The sequence below is a fragment of the Ptiloglossa arizonensis genome, chromosome 4, assembly GCF_051014685.1.
Source record: "Ptiloglossa arizonensis isolate GNS036 chromosome 4, iyPtiAriz1_principal, whole genome shotgun sequence".
Taxonomy (NCBI): domain Eukaryota; kingdom Metazoa; phylum Arthropoda; class Insecta; order Hymenoptera; family Colletidae; genus Ptiloglossa; species Ptiloglossa arizonensis.
Genome location: NC_135051.1, coordinates 17,352,300 through 17,372,259, shown reverse-complemented (window position 1 = coordinate 17,372,259; position 19,960 = coordinate 17,352,300). Strand labels below are relative to the sequence as shown.

At 39.0% G+C, this 19,960-nt stretch overlaps 1 protein-coding gene across 2 annotated transcripts in view; it reads right to left on the bottom strand.

Annotated features, from left to right (window-relative positions):
- The window catches only part of Atl (atlastin GTPase), a 34,038-nt gene extending 30,426 nt beyond the window's left edge, over window positions 1-3,612 (bottom strand). The window contains exon 1 of one of the 2 annotated variants that reach the window (XM_076309765.1): window positions 3,456-3,612. In XM_076309765.1, the coding sequence (XP_076165880.1) occupies window positions 3,456-3,510 (55 nt within the window). In that variant the 5' untranslated portion in view covers window positions 3,511-3,612. The remainder of the gene's footprint in view (window positions 1-3,455) is intronic. The other variant, XM_076309766.1, reaches the window with a different exon arrangement.
- Window positions 3,613-19,960: the final 16,348 nt, after the last annotated feature.

The window sequence follows — 19,960 nt, the reverse complement described above, 5'->3', positions numbered from 1 at the left end:
GAGACTATTATCTCATCGGTATGTAGCGTGTAAACTTATTCTGCGGTCTGGTGATCATCTGTCAAAGCTTATCACACACGGTATATGTTACAAACTGCGAACGAACTCGAACATGTTCACAATGCGGCTTGGTAAATTACAATTCTGTGTTTCGAGAACCGTTCGAGGAGGAACCGTGGAAAAACGAACGAAACTGAGATAATTGCAGAACGCTTGACAATTTCAAGAGACGAAACTCGAAAGAAATGGTGTCCAGTTTCTTTGTTTATCATCGGAAAATACGGTAAGAATGTTATCGACACGGTAGTGAAATCGAGTTTTTGTTAAAGTTGCAATTTTTGGGGCAAGAAACACGACGAGAAAAATGCATCATAAATCATCGCGGTGATGCTGGTAAAACGGAGACAGACTCTATCGTCGAAACGTTTGTAAAATTCAAAGATAACCACGGTGTAAAATACGCTATGTACGATTTTAAAAACACCTGACGACGACGAAATAACCGTAAGAAAAAAAAAGAAAAAAGAAAAAATGTATTGTACTGTAAAAAATGTTACGTACGAAAAGAAGGCACGTAGGTGCGCAATGCGAAGAGAAACGATGAAAAAAGAGGAAAGCTAACCGATAAAGTGATCGGCGGTATACTATGGTTTAGCAACTCGCAGGAATTCTCGTTCTCTCGAAGAAACGAAATACGCAGTTTGGGCAACTTTTTATCGCCGAAGCTCGACCAACAACAATCGTTAACACACGTATTGACTTTCCAGTACAGGGAAGCGGTCGGTGTAAACGGCGATAAACAAAAGCTGTCGACAAATCGAACGAGTTCATCCGTGAACCGTCGCGTTCTTACAAAGAAGTGGAAATTATAAAACCACGTTAGCATGACTTATTCGAGAAAAGACGTTCGGGAGCCGAGACAGAACAAGAACGAGTCATCGAACCTCACGATACGGACCACGGCTCCAGAGAACACTCTCGTACATTTTAGAAGCTGCGATAGTTGAAATTGCAACGTTCTGAGCCGCGTGTACGTTCAATGAAGATTTTTACAGCATATCGCGAGTATCCCGTGCGAATGGAAGCGAGTGTTGGGCAACAGGCGGAAGTGTATGCGGATACATCGTTCGGAGCTTCGAACTGGCAAAAAAGGCTGGGATCGATCGCGGAGAAAAAACAACGGCTGAACAGACGTTCTTCGAAGAAGAAGAAAGACCATTGTATGAACTCGCATTAACAGAGTAATCGTTAAGTATACGTCTTTTAATGAAAAAGATAAAAAAAAAAAGAACTTTAAACGTGTTTTCCTCGAAACCTTGGTTTTTAAACTGGTCGACGAGATATGTGTCAAGAACACGTTGCTCGATTGGCTTCGAATTTGGAGGGAATCTTCAGCAGACTGAACTTTTCCCTTTTGAAAAAATATTGATTTTTACTATGGGGTTTTTTTTTTTGAATGTTTAACGACGAGTAAACGAGATAAATTAGAAAATGGAATTTTATACTTGAAAGTACTGTTATTTTTTTTTATTCAAGAATTTGACTTCTATGTAAATCACGTTGTGACTAGAATATATTCTTATTGATGAATGTATTCTTCCCTTATCTCGTAGGATATCTTTTTTTCAAAAGGAATGATAACTTGTATAATGTTTGTTATTTTTATTTGAAAAACATATGAGTATTTTAAACATTGGTAAATACGCGTGTAAATCCCAATGCAGAACAATCTATAGCTTTTTTTTTTAAATCGTAAAGGAAAAACTGTGAAAATGAATGTCTAGACGATAGCAATACCTTTTTACGTACCCATTTAACAATTAATAGGTAATTTGAAAAATTACCTTCGCAAAAGTTACAAAATTAGCTTCGGTTAAGTTAAGTGATAATGGCTAGTCATTTTTGCGGGTCATTTATTAATAATTTAAAATAAAACATTTTTGCTCACAATCTGCTTTTCACCGACTTGTGTTGTCACGTTTTCACACGATCAATGAAACAGATGTGTTCGTTTGTAAGTCCCGGAAGTTCTGTTACTGTACTCTTTTATAATTATGCGGACTTTGCTACTTTCTCTCTTTTATTCAAATAATAGAAGCTTGTACTTTTCCGTTCTCGTTACGAGAGAGCACGTCGTAATACAATACACCTGTTGCAACGTGTAATTTCATCAATTTTCCTTTTATCGTTTCTTCATTGTACGTTACAACATATTTAATCAGAGAATTTTCAATGTTTAAACAAATTTTAAAACAACAGCAAGAATTACGTTGACGAAAATAGCGATCGCAAATAAAAAGAATAAATATTATAAAATGTTCGAAATCACGTCGAATTTATATATCGTTCAGTCAACAAAGAAATGAGAAACGATAGGATCGAAAAGAAGTTTTAAAATTAAAAGAAATATCGCTGCAGAATTATTTGGAATTTATCAGGTACATTGAATAAATCTCTGATCGGCAAACGTATAATTTTTGAACTTGATTGATCAAAAAGAAGTTTTCAAATTAAGAGAAATATTGCTGCAGAATTATTTCGAATTTATTCGGTATATTGAATAAAGCTTTGATTGGCAATCGTATAATTTTTAAACGATCGGTCATATTATTTTACGAGTATCAGTGTCTCGGATAATAAACAAAGTTGTCAACGCCAGTGGTGCGAACGTTGTAACAGACTGAAGAATGACTGATCTCGCTGAATAATTAATACGAAGCAAGGCCAAACGTGTTACTGACTGACGTAATTTGAAGTTCCCTCTTTTTCAAGAGTGAAGTTCGAAATATTGCCGCAAGGCGGTAGCACTTGCATACCATGCTTCGAGGCTACGTCATCCTCCTTTGACAGAATATTGTGTTACTAAACATAATTACGAATGCACAGCAGCCTATTACGCTATTTATAGTTTATAATGTCACTGATGCTAGGGATTAAAAAGTCATACGTTACTGACAAAAACTGTTTACGAGTGTGTTATAACCTCTACGACCGTGAACATTACATAGCACTTTCATTAATCTTTGTACTCTGGCCGTATATATAAATTTTCCGCGCGTTAATTACGGAGTAACATACCGGTTAATAATACGTACACGATATTATTCGTTAAATTATAAACACGGAATTTTCAACGGTCATTTCAAATTTACCTGGCAGCACATTCTTGCGAACTATATTTCTACCGTAATCCATGGCAAATCACCACGTGGTTAGAATTAAAACCAATTAACAGGGAACGTTGGCTATTGTTCTATTCTATCGAAATCATACTTGATCCGTGGACAAAACGTCAAAAAAAGCACACAGACTAACGGTGTGGGGTTACAGCTGGCACTTGCAGTCCATGCCACGTTCCCGTGATTATTAAACACATTTTCGAATATCTATGCAATTCCTTGTACTTTTTTCTTTCGTACCGTCCAAGAACATTAATAAATAATAGCAGTACTTACCCACATACGAGCTCCTGTATTCGCCACTCTGTTTACGCTGTCTAGTGTCCGCCATATTGGGATACGAGTGACGCCACTTCCGTACTGCGTGCAACTGTTTCACTACGTAGGTTAAAACGAACTTCGTCGCTGACTTTTACTTACTCGCGACACTCACGCGATATGTCTGATAGTAAGACGTTAATTGAATGTAAATACAAAGAATAATAGTAACGAAAGTGAATCAGTTACTGTGGGAAACAACGGTAACACCTTCCCACAGCATATCTTTCTCTCTCATTGTCCGTTATATCTCAGCACTTTTAAAACTTCAAATTGATAATCGATGAGATTAGATACATATCAAAAATTGATGTTTTTAATGAGATGGTATTTTTAAAAAGTATGTTTTTACATCGTTACGAAAGGGTTGCATACGGTTTTTCTTCGTTATCGTGTTGAAATTTTACATTTCTGCTACAACTTTCGCTAAAATGCGCTCAGTTTCTCGGTGTTTAAATTTAAAAAACGCTTACACGAAATACGCTTATCAATCGTACGGATGGTAAATGAGGCACAATACGATACCATTGTTCGACCATTTTCTCAATTTCAATAACGAGAATAGAAATGGTCAACATTCGTTTATTATAATACGAAAGAAACGTGTTATCGAAATTTAAACATTTTAACACGGTTTATATTAATATTAATGACACAAGGAGCGTTGTATTTAATTCCTTCGATAACGTAAATAGTAACAGTTTCGTCGACAACGTTCTAACAGCATGTCGAAAGAGACGAACGTGAAACGATGTTTTCAAAAAAATACGTTAGAAACGAAAATTCGACTTCTCGTTTACCAGTATCAGAGCGCGCAGTCGTCCCTTAGCCGTTCATCTGATTCGCGGTTTCGGCGGAGCGCGGCACTACTTTCGCCGGCGGATGTGATTTGATCCCGGCGGTTGCGCGGTCGCAGATTCCCTATGGTGGAATGTGGATGCTGTGCGCGGTGGTTTGTTTCGTACGCGAATTACAGGGTCTGTTTTGCCGGTGATCGAATGTCCCGACCCGTCGAGCGAATCGTCCTTGTAAGCTGACAGCCGTTCCGTGCGACGATGCAGCTTGACAGAACGTACGTGCGCATTGACAATTACGCGCGAACCAGCGTAGAGTGGTCGAGCACGGGCTAGTAAACAAATGTCAGAACGGAGGACGAGAGGGAGAGAGAGGAAGGGAGGGAAACGAAACACTATCGTGCCGTTCCAGCGCGAAACAGTGGCGTAACATTGGTGCCTTTCGATCGGGCCGTTTGATTTCTTCCGTCATTAAGGGAACGTCACCCACGCGTTTTTCGGCTGGTTTGACGCGCGTGGAACGTGTCCGTGCATTGTCGTCGTGACGTCAGGTGTCACGAGCCTGTGTTTGCCGAGTGCCGTGCATCAGCTGCGTGCCAGCTGCATATCCGGCCTGTCAACTTTCCGTTTTCGTTTCTTTTGACAGCGGCCGTCGAATTCGTCGGCGTCTGGGTAGCGTTAACGCACACCGAAGCCAACGGGGGTCGTGCGTGTAATCGGTGTTTCCGTGTGAAATGTTCGAAGCGTGTCAACGCGTGTGATGTTGCGTTACGTGCACGGGTGAAACGCGAGTGGAACTACTCTGTCCCGGGCCCTTTAAACCGGAGAGCGACCGAAGGGCAACTACTTTCACGTACGGGACACACAACGATACACCCTTCCGGGCCCGGCTGCCGTGGCATTTAAATCTTTTAACAGGCCTCGGTTCCTTTAAACTTCTTTCTCACCGTTCGAACAAGCCCTTCGCGTATTATTAGTCCCATTTGACAACGCGCTTTTTCCCATTATCTCGATGTCGGTGCTGTGCAATCGCGTTTGTATCGCGTTTAGCCACGAGAACGAGATCGTGAAGTTCGACCGAGATTCACGGTGAGACGCGACCGATCGCATTTCTCTCACGCGTCGTTCCCTGTCATTTTACCTTTTTCCCCCGGTTTTCACCGCGCTTTGAGGTTAGAAAATTATGTAACATCAAAAGACCGCCGAACCTGCCTGGCTCGGAATGTGGGATTTGTTCGCAGTATTCGACGAGACACACTTAACTCGGTGAGTAATTGCATTTTATTTACATTGAATATCACGAACGCTTACTGCCATTACCACGCGAGAATCGAAAGTTATTCGTGTCGTTTTTAACGCAACTGAACGAAAACTCCGAACGGTGAATATTCGAAAAATGTACGTATTAGCGAGAATCGATGTTCTCGATGTTATTTGACATTATCGGCGCGGTGAAACTCTTTCGTTGTACGACGCGAGCAACGATTCGAAAGCTCAGAAATTAATTTAATATTAAGGGGCGAATCCCGTAGAAACGGAGCAGTTCTATTGGGAGTTCGTCGGAGTCGAGAATTTTGGCGGAGACAAACGCAGTGATGAAACAAATTGTTGCTTGGGACGTCACGTGTTGCGCTTAACGATCCCACGTAAACTACTTTTACGAAAATCTTATTGTTCTCCCGTAGCGTACTGTTACGGACGTGTGGTACTCTAATACTTTTGTGTAATGTTTGCTTGAGCAACCGTGAAATTCGAGACGATTTAATTGTCACGTGGCGCGAGTTGCATTCACTAGTTCGTGCGAGTAATAGTCGTGTCACGTCGCGGTGAAGTAACGAAGGATATTTTGTAATTGTCGATGCGATTAATTAAATTTGTTTCTACGCGATACCGTACGGAATCAATATTTTAAGGAACATTTATCAACAATGCAGCAACTTGTGAGCAATTTTCGGTGCAGAATTAGAAATATAAACTGCGCGAAACGCGACCCAAACGTTGATCCTGAAATTCAAACGAAAAAAAAGATAAGGAATTTTTGTAAAATTCAATTCCAATCTCAACGAAAACCAGAATGAAAATATCGCTTCGACAATTACTGCCGGCTTCAGTAAGTTTCATTCACTTTCTTCGAGGATAGCATTTGTAATGTGTAAAGCATGTTACGTGAGAGTTCATTGATTTGAACCGACTCATTATACAGGGTGTGCAATTAAAAACAATGCGTTGAAAAGTCTCGAAAACGATACAATTTTTGGAAAAACGTACAATACAATACTTTCTCGATTTTAATGGAGAAATTCGAATATCTTTACAAAACGAAGTCTGATAAAAAAAAATGTCCAGAACATTTCCTTAAACAAACACTTAACTTTAATTTTTACATCAAGTTCGTACTCCAATATAACAAAAAAACTATCCCCTTCGCAAAACACGCGAAAGGAGATAAGAAAACCTCGATGAATACAGGTTTGAGAAGTCATCTGTTGGTAATAATTTCTCGCGATCAGCTGCGTTCATCATTTTCGAGCACCTTGTACTTCAAAATGCTTTATCTTATTGATATCGAAACCTCTCACTCGAGTCGCGACTCGAGTGTAATTCTATAATTATTTGGAGCAGTTCGCGTACGTGTTCGCGCGAATGAAAATTAATTTTGAACGATATCAAGGTCCACGAAAGAGAGTGTGTTTGGGGGGGGGGGGGGGTAGAATCGGCGTCGCAAAATATCGATGCGTTTAAAATCAGCGGAGTGTAATTATCCCGGTGGTTAATTACGGTCTCTCACGTTTTTCCGTGGATTTTCTTCTTATTCGTCGGACTCGGGAGAAGGAATTCTCGCGGTGTCTCGTTTTTCACCGGTTCGGTCCTTTCACTTACGGGGTCATCAATCTCTCGCTGGGTTTTCCGACGCGTCAGTGTTACCTATAGGAGCTCGTATGCAGTCACGAACCCTCATCACTAACCGTTTCTCTTTCCCTTTCTTCCTCAAGCTTTCCGGTTCTGTTATGTAACTTTTCATTATTATTACTCGCGCGCGGAACATCAGAGAATTCAAGGAAACACATCGTAAATCTACTTTTCTTGCCAAGTCCACTGTTCTGTCCCCGGTTCGTGAATTATACGCGGCCGGCGGTTCGCGGAGAAGTATTAATTATTAATGCCGGGTTCAAAGTCGCGAAGAAGACTAGGAGTCTTTGTTGCGCGCGTCGACGACGATCGTACGCTCGGTGTTACGATATCGATGTATCGATATCGAGACACGGCCACGTCGATCTATCGATTTTCATTTGAGAACGATTCACGGATATTGGAAATTATCGAGGAAATTTTATTCGAAACGATCGTTCGTTATTGATGGGGGAAGAAAATTCATTTTTGGATCATTGCTGAGATCGATAGTATCTTTTTTTTATTAAAAATTATTCACGAAATGGATTATTATCGAATGGATTGCGTTTATTAAATTGAGGGTTTAAAAAATAATAGTAGATTCAATATCCTTGGATATTAAAAAATTAATTTATATAACAGGTTTTATGGTTACAATTTTTATTTTTTACTGTTGATTCAGGTATAGGTGAATTCTTCGTTTGGTATTTATTTGAATAATTATTACAATTGAGGATCAATTACCGTTGATTATACGTCGCGCGTTATTTTGTGGATTCTACTCCGAAATAGAATATTATACTTGGTACACGTTTACGGTGTTATGCAAGAGAATCACTTTCTTTATCGATATTTGATTAACTTTAAATATCCTACGAGTTACGTAACATGATATTATTCGACTCTTTATTCATATGCAATAGTAAACCGTAATCTAGTTTTCTTTGAAAGGATTACGTATTCAGATGCAGGTATTATTCAAATTGTGATGTTTCGTAGCATTTATTTATTAACTGTTTGTACACGTTTCGGCCAAAAGAAGGAACGTTTAGTTTTACAAATAATCCCGACTTGGTTTATCATTTTGACTTAGCGTACATTTTAGAGAGTAGACTTTCAACATTTTACGTTTTTTTTGCCTAATTGATATTAATTCATCGTCGATTCCAAGTAACCTTGTTCTCAGATTGTTTTAATTTTGCTTGCTCGGACTGTAATTTTTACAATATTTGTATCTGTATAAGAATCGATGTCGCGCGATGACTGAATACTTTCAAAAGATAACTGCTTTTAAATAAAACAGTTTTCACTCGAGTAATTTTAATACCTAATTACGCGTAAATTAACGAGATAAGATAAATCTAAGCAAAAGTGTGTCACTTTACCCAAAATACTTAACGTTGTCCCAAGCATGGTTTAGTATCTATTATTCAATCAATATACGATAACCGTGGGAGAGCAGTCGATTGATTCGCCTGTATTTACTCAATTGGTTAAAGTATCGTAAAGAAATTTCTTTATTTACCCATGATCGAACCTCTGCCTACCTAAAAATATAAATTTAAGTTGCACCGCTCCGAAAATATAAATCTATTTCTATCTTGAACACTGACATTGAAACTTATATTTGCTAAAAGCAATCTTCTTAATGGATACCGGTACTTTCAAAATCTAACGATCTAACCTTCTAACAAAATAAACATTCGTATTGAAAATCATCACTCGAAGATCATTTCGGTTACAATCAAAAGAAAGATCATTTTGGTATATAATATTGTTACAACTCTGCACAGAAAAAATAGGAAGGAAGGAAATTCAATGACTTTCGAAACCTTGAAGAGTACGATCTTGAAATAATCCACCAATTATATTTTAGTATATAATATTGTTACAACTCTGCACAGAAAAAATAGGAAGGAAGGAAATTCAATGACTTTCGAAACCTTGAAAAGTACTATCTTGAAATAATCCACCAATTATATTTTGGTATACAATATTGTCACAACTCTTCCCAGAAAAAATACATATTCGACTTTAAAAAGGAAATTCAATGACTTTCAGAACCTTAAAAAGTACAATCTTGAAATAATCCACCAATTATATTTGGTATACAATATTCTGACAACTCTTCCTAGAAAAAATACAAATTCGACTTTAAAAAGGAAATTCGATGACTTTCAGAACCTTAAAAAGTACAATCTTGAAATAATCCACCAATTATATTTGGTATACAATATTCTGACAACTCTTCCCAGAAAAAATACAAATTCGACTTTAAAAAGGAAATTCGATGACTTTCAAAACCTTGAAAAGTACGATCTCGAAATAATCCACCAATTATAATATTCCCCGTCGAACAATGCGATCCTCGGTACGTTGCACCGTTATTTTCGCAAGAAACGAAGATATTCGTCGCGATAACGTTTAGGTGCTTCGTTCTTTGCACCAGTTACTTAAACACGAATCGAATCGTCACACGGACACGATCGCGCGCAGCTACGAGAGTTTACGTTCGCGCGAACCTATGCAAATGCATACGCAAACGTTTCGCAATTTCTGTCCAGTTATCGTTTCCTTTGGCACGAATCTAATTACAGCTGTAGGCACGGTTGCGAAACGTATCGTTATCGCTAACCGTATGATTTTGTTATCGCGGAGGACGCCGTACGCGAACAAGCTCGCGTTTTTACATCGAACACGAGAAATTATCGAACGCACGTTAATATAGTACGTCCGCACGGGAACGAACGAACGAACGAACGAACGTATTAATGTTGCGTTTAACAAACCGCGGTGTTCATTTTTATTCATGAAGTCGCCTCGGTGTATTAACCCTTCCCGGTACGTGTGTCTCGCGCAACAGGCATGCACGCTTCTGTTTTTCTTTTTTTCTTTCATTTGAGAGGTAAGATATTTTCGGTGCTGGACCAACAAACGATACCGTAAGATCGTCCGAGAATATAGTAAAGCAGCCGAGACACACCGTGGAAACGATCATCTTTCGTTGGTGATCGACTCGCGGATTGACCGTGCCTCGTTCACACGTTACAAATTAGTTTGCGCGCTACCTTGGAAAAGCGAATCCATTAAACGCTCCGTGTATTCCGTACGTTGCACACGCGGGCCGAGTTTTCTTGACCAGGGTCACGTTTGGCTTCACGAAGCTTTCTACGACACGTATTTCCCATTGTTAGAGAACAATGGTGAACAGCGCTATCTTATTTCGAATGCCCATCCACAATCTGGTACCTACACCGATCGTAAACTACGGCTATGTGGGAATATGGCACACATTTATAGGGTGCGCGTTGCTTGTAAAACAGCACGTTCTCGATGAAATCGTAACTACGGGATCGTCGTGTACCCAGTTCGAACATTCCGTGGAATGGAAATTATCCTCGAGCACTCTTATTTACGGGAACGAGTCGTCCAAGTGGGATAGGTTTGTCCACTATTTGTTAAATTCGTTTAAACGCTCTTGGTGGTTCAAAGATCGAGGAAACACGCGACACGATCGTGTGTCATCGTTTGTCTCCGGAATGTACATCTCGGGGAGTACGTATCCTTGTATCGTTGAAACGCTTTGAACGTGTAAATCATCATCGTTGTCGTCATTGCGGACTGCAGCCATTTCGGAGAATCGGATTCAGGGACAGGAGGATTCATCGATTGCTCGGGTAGCTCGTTCGATTGAGAACAGGTGTCTGATAAATGAAAGATTCATATTCGAATCCACGTTGGGCAACACGATTTACCGATTCTTTTTCCCGTATCGTTCGCAGTACCACTTTCAACGTGTTCTAGATACCTGTACTGCAACAGAACTCGTATGAGAGTTTCTCGTGTGTAAGTTTCGCGATATTGTTTCAAATTGTAGCGCTAAAAGTAAATATATTCTTCGTTTCAAAGGTGTAATTGCTATTGCGTAGTGTACTAACGTTTTTCTGAAGGTAATACCATGGTGTTCGACGTGTTGAATTTAAAATTGTTCACACGGTATTGCAAATACCTGTACTCTAACAGAACTCGAATCGTTACAATTTAAAATCACCAGGTATCGAAATTTTTGTAAATACAAAGTTTCTCACTTGCATAATGATGCATGTTCAACGGGTTGATTGTAACGAGAATTTTTCACATTTAAGTAGTTTCGCGATATTGTTTCAAATTGTAGCGCTAAAAGTAAAAATATCGTCGTTTCAAAGGTGTAATACCATGGTGTTCATACTTAAAATTGTTCACATAGTATTGTAAGCTGTTAGAACGAACTCAACAATGATCTAAAGAGTGCCAGACGTCCTTAACGAATGATTGATGATAGTTTCAAAGACTGTCTTTATATTGGTTCAGAAGAGTCGTCCAAAGGTTTGGTCATTTTTCTTTTTAAATTTTCTGGATATACTGTCGTCGTTCACACCAAGTTAGATTGTTCTATATTTTATTATCTCGACTTTAGATTCTTGTATATACAATCACTCTATTACTAGATACGCCAGATCCCTTTGTAATAAACCAGATACTATAATCAGAACTTTTGCAATACATTTAGTACACCAAAGATTGACGTTCTTTACCAAGGCTGGTCCTTCAAAGACATAAATTTTTCTTTAGTTTCTTGTATATACAATCACTATACTACTAGATACACAAGATCTATACCTATTGTAATAAAATATTATAATCAGAACTTCTACAATACATTTAGCACACCAAAGATCGAGGTTCTTTACCAAGGCAGGTCCTTCAAAGACCCAGATGTTTCTTTAGTTTCTTGTCCATACAATCACCAAGTACAGTGATTACCAAGTCTACTAGTAATCACATACGCGAGATCCCTGCGTATCGTGACGTACAACCCGATTGCAATCCGAACTTTGCAACGCGAACGCTTGAAACGAAGCAGGAAACTTTCATCATGGAAAATCGTGACGATCGAGCTAAATTCGTAGTACCGTGTTACCAGAAAGATCCGTTTCTACGAAACACGTGAATCATCCTTTCGAGTTTTCGAGGTTTCGACGATGTGACGTCGTGGTACAAGTATACCCGATAGGTTCGGGACACGTGCCAAAGATTGCACTTCCGAGATTCGAGGTTACTCACTGTTCGTTGCTTGTGCAAAGACCTGGCTGGAGTTTTGCATATCGGTCTCCCTGTTACCTTAGGGCCAACCGTTCGGTCCTGTGTCTTGCAACCTGAATCTGAAACCTTGAAATCCACGTGGACCGGTCACGAATCCCCACGATTGCTCGGGGGTTGATCACTTCCGGTTGATCGACTTTTTTCGCGGAATTTTCCAACGTGCATTAAATAACACCGATGCCCGTTGATTATCGAACGGACATCTTTTCCCCTGGAGACACTCAGTGTATTTCAATGTGCAGCTACACGAGAGAGAGAGAGAGATTCACGCTCGAGCGGCGATAGCGTTAAAGTAATTGCAATTAAAATTTGTTTCGCGAAATTGGTTACCCGCATTCTGCGTACCCACCTTTTCTCCTGTCCATCAGTCCGAGGGCTTTTATCACGCGTTTGTTTTCTTTTTATTATCCCCTCCCGGTGCAGATCGAAAATCGTAATTAGTAGCTCGTTCGCGCGATTCTCTCTCTCTCTCTCTATTTTCCTGTATCTTTTTTCTTTCTTTTTTTTTTTATTTCACTTCTCCTCCTCCTACTCTATTGTACGGTTGTAATTAACAACGCGCAGTTGATAATTGCGCGTGTACTGTATAGGTAGATTTAAACGTTCACGGGCAGACACGTTTTCGGGAACCCTACACTTTCGGTCCAACCTCGATTCGTTTTCCCTCGAACGAAGACCGTTTAATTGAAATGTAAATTGTTTGATCGAACCACCGCGATATAGTTGATTTAACGAAGTGCTGCCTTCCGTAGAAATTACATTTGCGCAACCGTCGATCCTCGATGAAATAAAAACACCAGCGGGGACGTTACAACCAAGCGACATGTAAAATGTCCTACCTACCCCCCCTCCAACCCTATCCGCCCCTCGAACGGACCATTTTATTGTCCCGATAATTGTACGAATTTTCAATTATTGTCGGCCCCGGTTCCAGTTAGGTTTAATTAGTCGCTCCGATTTTCGTTGCATAACCGATACTTTCGCGGCACGCGTTCTAACAATTTGCCCGGGGAAAATGTCAAGGACGAACTAAATTTCGACCCAACTTTCCTTATGGAATACCGAACATTGTTTTTCAAACTATTCCGCGAAATTGAGGGAACGGTTCGATTTTTACTCGGTCGTTCTGTAATATCTCGTTCCACTGTTGGAATTTTCATTTTAAACGATAGGTAATTTATCGTGGATCTACGCGCTTTATTTTTGATAAAAATTTTACCTGTCTTTGATTTTTATTAGGCAAATCTTCGACAAATGGGAAGATGAAAACATTTCGAAAACTCAATGTACAGGATTTTACAATAAAGAGATAGAACTTTGAATTGTCATAGCTGTCGCGTTTGTTACTGTATTGTGAGAGTCGTGTGATATTTGTATTTGATTGTAAATCGTTGATACGCGGTAATTCAACGTGTTGATGTTATTAAAATTTATTATGGAAATTCTTATTCGATTCGAACGATGTTTCGTGCACGTAATCGACCAACCGAACCCACGATTCGTCGTTTATCGGAAAACTTCGAAGTTACCGGTTTGGTTGTTGATCGATCCATTCCAACAAGTGTTGACTATGATAATATAATGCAAGATGGGAAGAATATTTTTGCGAGGGAAGGTATTACCGAAAATTTCAATTTCTCGATTTTACGACGCCCTCAATTAGGCATTCCTCGGACCTCTGTATCGTATTTACTTCACAAAATCCAATCGTGGTGGACATTCAAATAATATTGCATTTCGTATAGAATGACGTCGAATGTACTTCGAAATGAAGCAACGAGGATCAAATTATCTTTCGTGGTTTTCATTTTATTTCCATTCGAAGTTGTGTCGTTTGCATCGGATGTACATATAATATATATGTACATTTCTGATCAGTCCAATTTTGTTTTCTCATTTTCTACTAGTCGCGTAAATTCTTTCCGAAGTTCGTTGTACGTTTCATTCGTGAAACATTCATTCCGGACGTGTGTACAATATCGTCGCGAAAAATTCGCAAGAATAGTCTCTGTTTCGTCAAAATGGAAGGGCAAACTTTATCATACCAAGGTCCAATATACGTTTTTTAATAGCATTCTATAATTATTGGAACTGATATGTGATAATTCTATAATTATTTGGAATTTGATTATTAACTTGCAATATTTCCACCTGTTTCATCACTGATCTCGATCGGTAAGAATAAAGAAGGAAGAAATCAACTAGAGTGATTTTTGCGATAAAATTCAAAACCTAGAAAGAATTCTTTCACTTTTCCTAGTAACTAAATGGTATCGGTAATGAGTTGAAATTGTATAGAAATAGACTAGTAATAGAGAGTGCATAGCACGTATCTGCATTCGAACAAGTGAGAATGAATCATTTGATACTGTGATCGTGTCTGCTTTGGATAGTTGTAAATAGAGTATAGAGTGATAAGAGTGAACCGTAAATAACAAGTGTTTGAGTCACGTTGAAATGGGTGGACCACGATGTTGGTTTCAATAGGTTTGTCACGATCAATAGGATCCATATTGAAACAAAAATACTATAATAATAATTAATATATATATACTTTTTTATAATTGTTCTACGTTCACAATTTTAAATGTTTCATTACAATTATTTTCACCTTTTGCTTGTTGTTCAAGTTTGTGGAGATTACAGATATTGACGATCATTGGTAATTAGAAGACATTATTCGGTTATATGAATATTGATCAAAGTATCATAGGTTGGTTAATCGAGTCTATAGGGTGTCTCCTTTACACTCTTCTACGAAGAAGATCAATGATAGTTTTGTTCTTGTATTTTTCGGTCTTGTATTCTTGCTCTTGTAAATACAAGAGTTTTCCATCTTGTTTTCTTGCTCTTGTACTTTTCCCTTATGTAGTCTTGCTCTTGTACTTTTCCCTCGTGTATTCTTGCTCTCGTACTTTTCCCTTGCGTATTCTTGCTCTTGTAAATACAAGAGTTTTCCATCTTGTATTCTTGCTCTTGTACTTTTCCCTCATGTACACTTGCTTTTGTAAATACAAGATATTTCCATCTTGAATTCTTGCTCTTGTACTTTTCCCTCGTGTATTCTTGCTCTTGTATTTTTAATCTTGTACTTTTCCCTCGTGTATTCTTGCTCTTGTAAATAGATGATTTTTCCAACTTGTATTCTTGCTTTTGTACTTTTCCCTCATGTATTCTTGCTGTTGTACTTTTCCCTCGTGTATTCTTGCTCTTGTAAATAGATGATTTTTCCAACTTGTATTCTTGCTTTTGTACTTTTCCCTCATGTATTCTTGTTCTTGTACTTTTTCCTTCATGTATTCTTGTTCTTGTACTTTTTCCTTCATGTATTCTTGTTCTTGTACTTTTTCCTCTTGTATTCTTGCTCTTGTATTTCCCAACTTTGCATTCTTGCTCTTATACTTTTCCCTCGTGTATTCTTGCTGTTGTACTTTTCCCTCGTGTACTCTTGCTCCTGTAAACACAAGATTTTTCCATCTTGTATTCTTGCTCTTGTACTTTTCCCTCATGTATACTTGCTTTTGTAAATACAAGATATTTCCATCTTGAATTCTTGCTCTTGTACTTTTCCCTCATGTATTCTTGCTCTTGTACATTTTCCTCTTGTACTCTCCAACCTTGCATTCTCGCTCTTCCACTTTTCCCTCACAAATCCTTCCTCTTGTATCTTCCTTCCTCCCATTCTTGCCCCTCTACCCTTCCCTCGTGTATTCTTTCTCTCGTATTTCTCGATCTTGTACCCTACCCTCTACATATTCCGCGATTTCCTCTTTAACGATTATTACTCAATGAAAATACCTGCTCTTTTAAGGACCCCCCGTTCAACGTCAACCGTACCACCTTGCCTAAGAGTTAAACAAAAAGAAACCGCGTTCGAGTGAAAACCAATTGTGTTTCGATCGATTGGCACCGATTATTGTGAAAAAGTGTGATTCGCGGTGAAAAAAAAGCTCGTGCCGCGTACTGATTACCGACAATATTTCCGCTACGAACGGTCTCGTTAATAACGTTTCTATTATTAATGAACGGACTCGGGCGCGGCGTTAACGGCCGATACGTGGCAATATGTTATAAGCTCCGATAATGCGCCACGCGGGACGGTTGACGCGTAATTGTGAACTCGATCAAAAAGGCTCGTAGCTGCCAATGGGATTGTCGTTGCAACGGTTCCACGTTACCGGTTTCGGGGTTTGTTCCCTTATAACCGGGATCGCGTATAACGCCCGTTCGTACGCCGAGTTTTCGCGGTATTAAACGATCGAAATTGAATTTCGTGGCGTAGTCGCGCGCATCACCGTGCAGTTTTCCGCATTTGAAATTCAATGCGCTCTGTTCGGGCTTGTTCAAGCAGCTTGCCGGGTAGACTCGATATTTATTGCATCTTTGGGGAATTTCTGGAATACGTACGAGCTTATTGAACGCGCGGGAAGCGACCGTGCACCGAAACGCGGAGGTGCTGCTGGAGATCATAACTCGATGAATTGTTGAGAACGTGGCGGGACTACGTTATTGCGATGGGAACTTGCCCGGCTCGTTGCATAAACGTTGCGTTCTATCGTCGATTTGATCGTTAGCGGGCATATAGTCGCGCACGATTATCGATATTCCACGGTAGCGGCGCTGTCGCTGCGAGAGCTATTCAAAGGCTTCGGCGATCCAGCTTTAAAGATTTAAGACACTGGCTTCGGCTGTTTAACGAGCGTGTGCAAATTGACCGTGTTTAAAAATACAAATTGGAGACAACCTGGAGAAAACAATTACACGTTGTTCGGATTGGTTGGTCACGTTCTTTGTTTGTTCAAACGTTTCGTCTGTAGAGCTTTAGGACCTCCTTTGGTACGCGTAGCCAAAGTGTGGTTGTTTCTCGATTATTTCCTCGGATCATGCTCCTAATTGTAAGATAAACAAAGGAGATGCAACTCTGAAAGATGATGTACGAATTTGAACGGTTTGTCGAGTTACTTTACGATTGTACACAGGGAGTTGCAGTCTTTCGAATTGTGACTTTGTTAGAGTAAACGAGTCCTCCAAGACATCAATGTATTGTATTTTTATCATTTTTCTACTTGTGTTTCTACTGAAAATTCAAGTCGAGGAATATTTGGGAGATTTGTTATTTAAATGTATATTAAATAACACGTATTGTATTCCAAAAATTGTACTTATTGTATCAATGTTTGTATTTATATGTATCTATCAATTGTCGTCCATCTTGACCAACCTTATTAAATCGGATAATCAAGAGACTACTGTTATAATTAATTTGTTACAACAATTGTACTTAAATATGAAATTAAATTGAGCCTTCTTTGATAAATCTAACCAAAATATATAAATGTGAAATTAAATTGAGACTTCTTTGGTAATTATATCTACTATATATGTACTATTGTACAAATATGAAATTACGAAGAAAAAGAATTACACTTGCGATTTTTCCGAAATATAAAAGAGAATCTTCTATATCTACGGTTAGATAATCGGCCAAGTGATTCGTTGCACTTCACCACTTACGAAGTTTCGTTCGATGTTCCTTTTTCTGCTTTATTTGGCTTCCCTTGCGATACTGTTTCATTTCAAGAGACACTTTCGGCCACGCGAGTCGTTTCAATACAGCCTGAGAACGCTTTCAACAGAGAGAAAGAGAGAGAGAGAGAGAGAGAGAGAGTTTCTTTCCTATTCCGATTTTGGGCGATTCGAACGCCTTCGTATTCTTGGGTCTCAATTTCCGATAAGGTAGCGATTTCGAAGGAACGGAATTGGTCGCGATCGAGGTAAACTTTCTTTCGTGTTTCACGGTATAGAATACTGTTGAGAAATCTTTCGAGCGATACGTGTTTTTCATTTGTTACTTTATCCATTATGGACGATCGACGTGCGACCCATCTATGCACGTGTCTGCGATATTTCAAGGATACTGGACCACTTCAACGAGTGACCGTTATAAATCATAATAAAACGTTGCACTTGGTGCTATCGTTCTCGAATGTGAAATTTCTCAGGGGTGTAATAACAACGGGAAGTGGTCGTCTTGGGGTACGATTAATGTCGCTGTTAGAAAAAACGATCAATAATTTCTTCTCCTTTGCCCGCTTGTAACGGAACGCGAGGAATTTGTTTTTTTTTTTTCAACTCCCTGTTCGAAGATGCTCGATCGATGTGGAACTTGACAACAGATTTTGAACTTGACACGTATCGATGGAACGATATGTTAATTTTAATTAACATTCGTTGAAAAGGCTGTTAACATTGTTTCTAAGATATCATTTAAAAAGATACACTTTTTAGAGAATTCTTCGAGGAACGATCATTGTTATTATCGGGCAGTGAATTATTTTATTTTAGAACTATTGCATGCAGAAAATTATATTTCGGATAGTTATAAATCCATGAATTAATTGATGTTGGAACATTGTTTTTAAGGTACCATTTGAAAAGATGCACTTTGTAGAGAATTCTTCGAGGAACGCTCATTATAATAATCGAGTAATGTATCATTTTATCCAAACCCATTATTGCACGCAAGAAATCACTTTTTGGTTATTTATAAATCCACGAATTGATTAATACTCAAATCCCGTGTAAGAAACCATCACGAGCAAATCTCGTGTAATATTTTCGATGAATTTTACAAGAATTTTTGTTATCGAGTTCCCGATCGACGATACAGAATCGATAAAAATAATCGTAAAAAGTGTGAAAGGTTATAATATTTGAAGGGAATTTAAAAAACGATGTTCAGATCGAATTATCCGTTATTAAAGAAATTCGATGCAACGAAGATGATTCGAAGATGCAATTCGATGCAACGAAGATGCATCGAAGATGCAATTCGATGCAACGACGAGCGGAGCGAGTGAGATTTATAAGATTTTCATGGGCCGCCATAAACCTTGAAAATTCTATTTATTTCGCGAATTTGGAGCCAAATGTGGGACGAACGCGCGATGAGATAAATTTACGATCCTTTTTAGGCATCAAATCTGGCGTGTCTGCAAAGTTTGGCGCCCAGCCAGCAGACTCGAGTGCGGCCAAATACACGTACAGATGAGCCCCCACCTATACTAGAACACGTGAGCACGGCATTATGAGATATTTAATTTGAGTTTCGCGCCGTTATATATCAGCCGGTGTTGATGGAATGGCTTGTTCTCTTGATTTCCGTTTTTCCACCGGCGTTCACCAGCGGTTCACCGTAATTTCTATCGCGAATCTTTCGAAACGTGTGTCGATTTTTATCCACATTTTTCATCCACCGTTCCGTCTCCTTTCGATTTTTTTTATTTCCAACGTGATGATATCACCTTTCCACGGTTATCTCGCGAAAGAAATCGCCCCTATTTCAACATCGTTAAATAGAACGAATTAAACATCGTTTCTTTTTCTTCGTCGATCGGATGGAACTTAACTCGGGAATTAAACGATGATTTTTCAAGCGATCGATAGAAACTATTGGATAAATTTTCAATGGTGATCGAAATTGAGAATTCGTAATAGAATTAACGGGGAGGATCTTTGCAATTCTGAACCAATCGTGTTACAAAGAACGAGACTGTTCCAAGATATAGTACACATCTGAGGCATGTTTGTTGAAGCGTGAATGGGTTCGTGTTTGGCAAACCGTCTCCGTCGTTT